At 39.9% G+C, this 10,619-nt stretch overlaps 1 protein-coding gene across 8 annotated transcripts in view; it reads left to right on the top strand.

Annotated features, from left to right (window-relative positions):
* The window catches only part of MITF (melanocyte inducing transcription factor), a 258,675-nt gene extending 248,329 nt beyond the window's left edge, over positions 1 to 10,346 (top strand). For all 8 annotated transcript variants that reach the window (XM_072598698.1, XM_072598695.1, XM_072598696.1 and 5 more), the window contains 2 exons: positions 3,610 to 3,757; positions 6,775 to 10,346. In XM_072598698.1, coding sequence (XP_072454799.1) covers positions 3,610 to 3,757; positions 6,775 to 7,173 — 547 coding nt within the window. In that variant the 3' untranslated portion in view covers positions 7,174 to 10,346. The remainder of the gene's footprint in view (positions 1 to 3,609; positions 3,758 to 6,774) is intronic.
* The last annotated feature ends 273 nt before the right edge of the window (positions 10,347 to 10,619 follow it).

The following is a 10,619-nucleotide window of genomic DNA, read 5'->3' as shown; positions in this document are numbered from 1 at the left end:
CAGAGAGACCAAAGAGGAAGGAGTTAACATAGTACAGGTGAAGAGTGATGACAGCCCGAACCAAGGTGGAATCTGTATGAGTGGAGAGGAAAAGATACAAGAGATGAAGTGGAGATAAAACTGACAGTACTTGACTGATGGGGTAAGAGTGAGGAGTTGAGGAAGACACTGAGGTCATGACCCCTGGTGCCCGGAATGATGATGGTACCTTAGATGGAAATAAGGAAGCCTTGAGGAGGGAAGATTTTGAGGAAAAGATAATGAGTTCTGTATTTTATGTTTTGAATTTGAGATGCCTGTGGGACATCCAGTTGAAAATGGCCAATAGATGGTGAAAGAATTGAGAAAGCAAATAAGGTTTGATAGAGAGTAGAAGTGGGAGTCCTGTGACCATCTAGGTCCTCAGTGAAGCCTTTTGACAGAGTCCAAGGTTTACAGAACTAATGCTTTTATTAAGGAGGTTTGTTCTGTGCAGTTTGGATTCAGTCAGAAGACCACATGTGGCCTCCAAGTCACAAGTTCCCCACCCTGATGTAGAATCATCTATGTAGAGATAACAATTGAACCTATGGAAACTGTTGAGGTCACCCAGGGAGAGAGTATGTAGAGAAAAAGAAGTAAGCCCAAGACCTAACCTTGGGGTACTCCCACAATTAAGGGGTATAATATGGATGATAATCTATCAAAGGGAAAAGAAACAGATAATCATCAAGAGCCAGTGGTTCATTGAAAACCCAGAGAGGAGAGCCAGTGGAAAAAGGCTACAGAGATGTCAAAAGAAGAATGACCATTGAGAAAAGGCCATTAGTTTTGCAATCAAGAGATCTTGGTCACTTTGGAGAGAGCAGTTTCAGTTGAGTAGATGGGGTTGGAAGCCAGATTATAGAGAGTTTGGAAACAAGTGAGACAAGAAGTGAAGGCACCAGTTGTAAATGACTCTTTTAAGGAATTTGGTCAAGAAAGGGAGGAAAGATATTGGCTGATGGCAAGTGGGGGATTGTAGGACAAGAACATCCTGTTGTCTGTGATGGAGTTCCAGTTCCATTCCTTTCCCTTGGGCTATTATTGGGATTGCCGCTGGAGAAGGTTTCTTGAGAGCAGGAACTGGTTTCTTTTTAACCTTTTTATCTCCATCCCCTAGCGTAGTGTGCTTAAATGTTTATTGAATTGAAGCTGTGGAAATGGTCTGGAATGGACTCTAGACATGTTGTACCAATAATTCCAGATAAATACCTCAAGAACAAGGGGAATTCTTGTTGGGTGGAACCACTCTGACCATCCCAGGAGAATTTCTGTTGTATTTTCCATTTAGTCTCAATGAATGCCAGTCACTTATTGCCTTCTTTTAATAGTACTCCAAGCAAGCATTGCCATGTTCTACTCAACACTTCTGACCACATGGTTGATTGTGAATGGGCTCTAAACAATCAATATTAAATAATGATTGATATTTATTATTAATTGCAATTATAATGAATAAGTAGTATGTCATGATAGATACAGATTCGGCCTTAAAGGCGAGAAGACCTGAGTTCAGATCTTGTCTCTACCACATATTGGCTGTGTGACTGGATAAACCACTTGTTCTCTCAGTGCTCTAGACTGTTGGTATCAACCTCAAGTAGACATGAAGGCCATTGATCTGTACATAAGGATACCTGCAGGCATCATATTGAATTAGTCTTATAATGTAATATTTTCTTTGTGGTTTATTGTATTTTTATTTATTTTATCAAAGATTTCCCAATTATGGTTATTGGGAATAATACTCAGGAGTATTACTAACTGCATCTTTGGCACAGATTGTAATTGTTTTTCACTCATATTTCAGCCATGCCTGACTCTCTGTGACCCCTTTTGGGGTTTTCTTGCAAACATCCTGGAGTAGTTTGCCATTTCTTTCTCCAGCTCATTTTACAGATGAGGCAAACAGGGTGAACTGACATGCCCCAGGGAACACAGCTATTAAGTACCTGAGGCTGGATTTGAGTTCCTGAAGAATCTTCCTGACTCCAGGCATGGTGCTGTATCCATTATGGAGCTGCCTAGCACCCGTCTAAGTAATAGAGAAGATGCCAACTTGCATGGGTAGAGGGAGTTTTCCCCTCAAACAGTTCCCTACAGCAATGAACCTATAAATCCAGTCTCTAATCCTGCCACAATAATTGTCAACTGTTGGAATGAATAGTAGGCTGACCTTGGAAACAGGAAGACCCATATTCGAATCATGCCTGTGACTCATAGCTGTATGACCTGTGAGCTCATTGCTTAACCTCTCTGTGACCCCTACGCACCATTCTAAAGCTGTAATTTCAGATGACTTGCCAACCTGCACCGGTAGAGAGAGTTGCCATATTTGGAGTTCTGTATATTGGTGAAATCATCAGTCTGACATCTCCCACCCCTCCCCAAATTAAAATTACAATACTTATGTTTGCATATTACTCTATTTTTTTTGAAATACTTTCAAATACAATATCTCCTTTGAGCTTCCTGACAGCCCTGTGATGAAAATGAGACGGGTGAGGTCTAAGTAACCTCGCCAGAGTCACACAGCTCCTCAGTGACAGAGATACAGGTGGCAAGCTAAGGCTGGTGTCACAAAGACCTGGCTTCACTTATTAGCCCTTTGACCCCTTGGTAAATCACTTACACTTTCTTAGCTTCATTTTCCTTATTAGTGAAAATGGGACTAAAAACAGCACAGCGTGATGGAGAACATGAAATGGCAAAATGCATGTAAAGTGTGTCGCAAACCTTAGGTACTGTACAAATGTCAGTTTAATAGCTATTTGTATAAATGCTCATTTTCTTCATTATTGATGTTAATAACATTGTTAATGTTCCTACTATGACTAAACCACCGAGGCAGATTTAAATTCAAGTTAACGGACAAGGATTTGTTAAGAACCTATTATGTGCTAGGCACCAGGGGTACAAAGACAAAAATAGAACAGCTCCTGCCCTCAAGGCTCTTATATTCCATAGGTAACAAGTAAGGAAAAAGTTCTTAAGGATTAGAAGAATTCAAAAGGGTTTCCCTCAGAGCACTCATGGAGTCATGAGGGCAGTTAGATGGTGTAGTGAATAGAGCACCAGTGGCAGGGGGTCAAGAGGGGCTATTATTTCTTCATTTTACATTTGAGGAAGTCGAGGCTTACATAGCAAAGTAAAATGACTTGCCCAGGGTCACACAGCTAGTATGTGTCTGAGGTCAGAATTGAATTCAGGTCTTCTTGACTCCAAACCCAGCTGTATCTCCACCCCCAGCCCCCACACTGGATATATGCTCTTTGATCATGGTGCCAAAGGGATTCTTGTTCAGTTATGAGTTGGAGTAGATAATCTTTGAGGTCCCTTCTATCTTCAAGAGTCTATGATCCTATTTTTAAAAAGATTCTACCATACTACTAATAGCATCTTTCTCAATTTTGGTGGGGAGGGGTATATGAATTCATTTGAGATTAATGTTCATTGAAAACATGATCCCTTTATCAGATTACATTTTCTTAACTGCTTAAGTTGACCAAAAAGGAGTAAAAATGGATAGTTCAAAATGATAGGTTAAAAATGTTTCAAAGGTCCATTTTCCCCCATTGTCCGTTGCAGAGATATGCGCTGGAATAAGGGAACTATCTTGAAAGCATCTGTGGACTACATTCGAAAATTGCAGCGAGAACAGCAGCGGGCGAAAGAACTTGAAAACAGACAGAAGAAGCTGGAACATGCCAACAGGCATCTTCTGCTTAGAATCCAGGTAGGTGGACCTCCTCTGAGGGAGGGGAACCCTCCGGAAAGGGACGTGTTCAAGAACCAGTGGGGTCTGTGCTACTTCTTTGGTTGGTTGGTTGATTTGTTAACTTTTTACTCCCGTAAACAGTCTCATGTTTCATGATCTTTATGCTAAATTCCTTGGAGTCTCAGCCTTCTTGGGGTCCATGTTAGGAGGCACTTTGGGAAAAGACCTTAGAGTGATGGTTTTTGTTCAAGTCACTAAGCCTGCTTAGATGATAGATGACATCTCTCAAAAGGCATCTTAGTGTTGGACAGAATGCTGGACTTGGAGTCAGAAAGACTCGGGTGTGGATCACACACTAACCTGACATGCTGTGTGACTGTGAGCTCTGTTATCTCCTCTATAACACGAGGATCATTCTCCCTCTATGGAGTGTCTCTCTTCCAGGGTTGTGATGAGGCTTAAATGAAGTAATGCAAAACACTTTGAAACCTTCAAATACTCTGTCACTGTCGCTCTGATTGGTGTTTTATATACTGTAATTTTTACATGCTTATTGGCAACTTGGCTGTACCTTGAAATCTTGACGAGGAGCCAGGGATGCAGAGAAGGGAGTGACCTGCCCATGGCCAGGAGGCAGGAACGGATGCAGGGCTGTCTGACTCCAGTCAGCTCTGACCGTCTGGCCGTTGCCACGCTGAGCTTTCCCTAGATGGCTGGAGTCACAGGTCCAGACTCTTCCCTTCCCTCCTTTTTACATATAATAGCTAGCATTTATATATAATAATAATACTTACTTTTTCCTTAATTCAGATTCTCCACCTGGAATAGCAAGGGTCCTATGTAACTTTTACTCTTCATTTGTGGCTGTCAGCACTCTCTTACATGAGTATCCAATGGGCTTTAGCATGTATCTCTCCTTCTTGCTCCACTTTTCTCTCTCTCTGACCCTCCCTCCATTTCTATCGTTGTCTCCTCACTCCCTCAACTCTCCCTCCCTCCAGCTCGCCATCTCTCTCTCTCCTTCCACCTCTCTTTTTCTCCCTTCTCCCTTTCTCCCTCCATCTCTCTTTCCCCTCTCCCTTCTCCTTCCATCCTTCTCTCTCTCCCCCATTTCTCTCCCTATCTCTTTTCTTCTCTCTCTCTCTCTTTTTCTCTCTCTCTGTCTCTCTCATGCACACACTCACACACACACACACACACAAACACACAAGTATGCAGTGAGCATTAGCATGTAGGTGCAGATTTAAGTGAATATTCATTTTCAAATTGGGCTTTGAGGTTTCTTTTCATTTGTTCTTTAACTGAGCGAGGTGTAGAAATTTTCACAGGAGAAAGAGCCTGTAACCTTAACATCAGTAAAATGGCTGTTTTCTTAAATGGCCTAGGACTGTAGAAATTACATCTGCAGAGACATGAATTTCCAGAGATTTTATAAAGGAACAGACAGAGCCATAGGTAACCACCTCATTTCATGCTCGCCATCTGATACTTGTATTCTGGTAAAAGAAATAGCCTAGAGAGTAAAGGACTCTCACCTTTGCAATGTTAGGAGAAAGACTGGGCAAGAGTTACACAAGATAGGTTACTTTCCGCATTGCTGAGAAGAACTTTAAAAATATTATTTTTTATATAATTTATATAATTTAATATAGTTTTGTGGTTTAGGCGACAATCTACTAAAAATAAATTAATCTATATACATAAAATTAATCTATATCCAAGCTATTTCTAGAGTAGCCAGGTGGTGCAGTGGATAGAGTACCAGGTCTGGAGTAAGGAAGACTCATCTCCCAGATTTCAAATTTGGCCTCTGATACTTGATGTGTGACCCTAGGCAAGTCACTTAATTCTGTCTGCCTCAGTTTCCCCATCTGTAAAACAAGCTGGAGAAGGAAATGGCAAAAATTCCATTATCTCTGCCCAGAACACCCCTCAATGGGGTCAACAAAGAATTGATGGAACTTCCTGACTTGATTTACTTTTTGTTAAGTTTCTGGTTATCACCCTTAATCCATATACATGATAAAGATCCATTTTCTTTTTGTCCCAATCTATCCCTCCATTGTAAGAATTTTTCAAAAGTCTGGAAAGGTTTTTTGAGAACAATATTATTTTTAATATTTTCAGAGGAAGACATTTATGCTTCTGTATGTCGTAAGCAGCAGAGCCGGAATTCAGGTCCCCTGGCTCCAAGCCCTTCCTTTCTTCCCCTCAGCCATGCCTCTTCTCAGTAATAATAAATGCCTTTTAGGTAGTGTTTTAAAGAGAATGAAGTATTTCACATACATTATCACATTTGAGTTTCATAACAGCCCTGTAAATTCGGTACTACCAGTATCATTGTCCCAGTTTTACAGATAAGGAAACTGAGGCATGTAGCCATTAAGTGATTTTTCCATAGGAGACTAAAAATCAATTGTTTGGGGAACATACATTGGTTAGCCTATTGGTGGTAGTGTGAAAGGCTGGTCCTCCTTTTACAACACTTTTAACCTTTGATGTATCCCCTTGAGCTACATTCAGTGTGTAATTTGTCATTTTCACTGATCTGGAGAGTGGTTCTATTGGTATAGGGAATTCCAGGTGAGGAAATTCCCCATCCCAATGACTGGCACCTGTTCTGCAATTTATAGTCTTGAAAGCGACTTGCCCAGGGTCATACCACAAGTGCTTGTCAGAGATGAGACTTCCTCATCTGGGGCTAACTCTTTCCCTCTCTTCTGTGCTGTCTCTTCCTGTTATTATCACAGCAGAGAAATCTTAGTGCCTATTAGTTTGATATTCAGAATCTAAAACCAGAAGAAATACAATTATAGAGAGATGGAGTCTGTTTTCTCTGGCTCGACTAGGCTTTCTCATCCATAGGCTAGATTCTGGCTGTGAATGCTTTGGCCATGGCAACCCACATGAAGCATTTTTTTAAAGTAAGAGGACTTGTATTTTCTCTGGGTCTAAATAATTATTAGTATTAATAATTTTATCATTTTATTATTTTATTTTATTATTCATTATGATCATTTTTATTATTATTTTAGGAACTTGAGATGCAGGCTCGAGCACACGGACTTTCCCTCATTCCATCTACGGGGCTTTGTTCCCCAGAGCTGGTGAACCGTGTCATCAAACAAGAGCCAGTCCTTGAAAACTGCAGTCAGGATGTCCTTCAGCATCACCCAGACCTCACCTGCACAACCACCCTTGATCTTACAGATGGCACCATCACTTTCAGCAATAATTTGGGAAACGGGACAGAAACGACTGCCTACAGCGTCCCTACCAAAATGGGCTCCAAACTGGAAGACATCTTGATGGACGATACTCTCTCTCCCATTGGGGTGACGGATCCGCTTCTATCGTCGGTATCTCCTGGAGCTTCCAAAGCAAGTAGCCGGAGGAGCAGCATGAGTATGGAAGATACCGATCATGCCTGTTAGCAAATGTGTGATCGGCCTTCTCATAAACTGCTTCACTTCCTGATCATTAGATTCAAATGATTTTACCTATTGGGGTTTTCTTGATAATTTTCCTTTAATATAAAAATTTTTTCATGCTTCATCAATAGCCCAGTCTATATTTTATTTTTTAGAATTTTGTGAAAAAGACATATATTCTATTTTAAAATTACCAATGCCTCCAAAGTATTGTACAAGACACGTACAGTATCTGTGAACTGGATTCACCGTGAACTTTAGAATTCTGAGCAATAGAATTTTGAATGAAAATCGTGGTCAACTTTTATTCAGGTGAAACTTGGTTTGAGACTTCATGCCAGCTCTTTACTTGGAAATGAAATGCACGAGTTTAATGGAAGAATGTAAAGCAACCAAAAAGCCCTTTGCCCTTTTGTAAATGTATTGATTTATTAGTGCTGCCTTAAAAATACAATATCCTTCCAGCATTGTTTAGTCTTTATACCACAGACTATTTTAAGAGATACTTACTACACTCTTAGAGAACAATTCATTTTTTTCTTTTGCCAGTTGGTTACGAAACATTACCGATGGCTGTTTTCAGGGCGCAAGAAGAAGGGAGAGATCAGGACTGCTGAAATAGAAAGCTTGCTTTAATCTCACTCTCAATTTTTCGATGCTTTTCTGATCTTGTCTTCTCAAATGAGTGTGGTTCAGCTTTTCATAAGAAAAATATTTTATTGTGGAAAAAGAAATGTTGTACTTTCCAAGTCAGATATCAAGGAGCACTTGAAAGTTTTTTTTCTTTTTAAAAATTTTCATTTTTAGGTGGAAAAACTAAACTGGGCACATTTCTAATTGGCTTTAGGACTTTAATTTTTTTTTTTTTAAATGTGTTGTACTGTTAATTTGATTTGTATGGATTCTTTATTCTCATCATTCTTTTCAATACATTTGTATTCATTTATAAGGATATGCATCAAAAATGACAAGTTTTCAACATTTTTAAAACTCACTGGTTTTCTGCATTCTTTATAAACACTTGAATGGAAGATTTTTTTTGCAGGGTCCTGTGTTTAAAAGAGAGATTTGAGAATATTTTGTATATTATAGTCTCACTTGGAAATGTTTTTAAATGCATTTAAGATGTAGTATAAATAGATTAGGTAAACAAGGCTTTATAGACAAAATAAACTTACATATTTATTTTTAGTGATACAAAAAATAGAAATATTCTTGCAAACCAATAACCATAGAGTTAATACGCCCATTACGGTCATAGAAGTGGGGGGTTTGTTTCATCAAACTCGCTGGCATCTTTTTTAAAGAGAGATTACTATATCGGCAAATTACTGTTACTTGATAATGTTAAAATTTTAACACACAACAATGTTGTAAAGGTAGTTTCAGTGCATTATCTACTCAAGTGTAGTCCTATGCAATAACTGTAGCATTATCTGTATTATAACAAGCCTAGATATTTGACATAGGGTGTTATGAGCCAGGCTGACGAATGGAATTTCTCAGTAGAGGCCTCCAAATTGATTGGAAGAGGCAGAAAAGCTTATCTCATTCAGAATGAAGTGCCTTAAATATAGAAGTAGTCTTCTTTGGACTAGCACTGACTGAAGTGTGACATAGGAGAAAGTTTTCAGGTGTTTTCCTTAAGAGTGGAGGGAGTAGCATGGTGCCTATGTAGACATTAAGAGCTTCCAATTTTCCTTCAGCCATTTGAAAATATTAAATATATTTTAGTGACAGAGTGCCAACTTTTTTCATCAAGAAACCTTTTTTTCAGGATGGTTTTAAAAAAAGTATTTAAAAGTCAAATGTGAATTAATGATGAATGTGGATGGAGGATGTCAGTTACACGAGTGGAAAAAAAAATCAATTGCACATTTCCCATGCACGTTGGGCTAGGAAAATCCTTGGAAACATTGATGATGCTATCAATTTTTATAGCTTTATTACTTGAGGGGGTAGGGAAAAGCTTTCCCATTCTTTCCACCCCCCATCATTGTACAGCTCTTTTACTTAGGTAGTTACGCAGTTGCCGATTTGTGCTCGAACTGCTAATTGTACCATAGGTATTCATTGATACAATCATAACGTTGTCCCTCTTTTCCTGTTTCTATGGGGAGGGAGGGGGTAGAAACTGGCAAGGATGAAGGTCAGAGTCTGCACTGTCATTCGGCCTCTTTTCCTTAGCCAGTTTGGAGAAATTCTAGCCAGAGTATGGCTTGGGATGGGGGGAAGGGGACTGCATGGAGGACACTGGCCTTTGTAATCTGACCAGCACTAAACAACCTGCTTGAAAGTTTATTTATAGACTGTATGGCATTCTGTACCACGACCCTGCCTCCTGCAGCCTCTGGGCAATCAGTCAGTCAGTCAAAAAACCTTTATTAAATGTGTACCATGTGCCAGGCACTGTGCTAAGTGCTGGAGCTAGTTGCTGGCTCCACTTGGCCCCTGGTTGCAACAGGGGATACACCAGGTCACAGAAGAGAAAGAGAAGAGCCCAGGAGGATGCGTCAGTAGTCTAGGGGTGGTTTTATTTATTTCTTTTTTGCCAAATGGAAAGTGGAATCATTGCAGTGACCAGTGGGTCAGAGAGTCAGGAGTTTTGGGGCAGTGTGTTGTAGCCAGAGATAACGATGCAGCCCATGGGGACAGCCGATTGTGGTCCCGGGGCCCTCACTCTGAAATGACCACAATGCCCGACTTGTCCAGCCACCCCCTTATAGTAGGGATATGAAATACCCAGCATTCTAATGTTGCCAAAACCATATATCCAACATGACAATGTATAGTAACAATGTAGTTCTTTCTGTTTCTTTTTTTTAGACAGTAAAGCAATAAACTTTGCAACCAATACCAATTAAGAGAAAGCTGTAAAGAGACAGTCAGACTCAAAGGAATGCACTTATTCATGTTTCTGAAGAAAAATGCACTGGGGAGAAAGCTGATATAGATGATAGTATATTAAAAAAGAAAGAGAGAAACCTTTTCTTGAAAAAGCGACAAATGACTGTCTCTTGCCAACGCTTGGTACTGTAATGTGGATATATTTACCTGCTGCTGACCACGGCAATGCTTTGTGCGTGGTCTCTAGCACTGTCAACTATGGGTCAATATTCATGTATCCAATTGATCTGTTCTTGAGAGACTGATTAAAGCATTTGGTTTTTCACATACTTAGTGGTGGCCCATGGTGTTGAGTTAACGCCACATTTCATTGTCTGTGTTTTAGTTCCTGTTTTCAAGTATTGCCTTCAAGTCTTGTATATTTAGTGCTGGGAGGGACTTCATCTGATCGAACCTCATATTTCAGATGAGGAAACTGAGGCCCAGGAAAGAAACATGACCAAAGTTATAGATTTAGTAAATAACTGGAGTTAGGATCCCTTCCCAGGTCCATCAACTCAAAATCTGGTGCTTTTTTTTTTATCCAAAAAGCAATTCAATTC

This window comes from Notamacropus eugenii, chromosome 3, assembly GCF_028372415.1.
Source record: "Notamacropus eugenii isolate mMacEug1 chromosome 3, mMacEug1.pri_v2, whole genome shotgun sequence".
Classification (NCBI taxonomy): domain Eukaryota; kingdom Metazoa; phylum Chordata; class Mammalia; order Diprotodontia; family Macropodidae; genus Notamacropus; species Notamacropus eugenii.
Note: the sequence above shows the minus strand (reverse complement) of the source record. Positions and strands in the feature narration are given on the sequence as shown.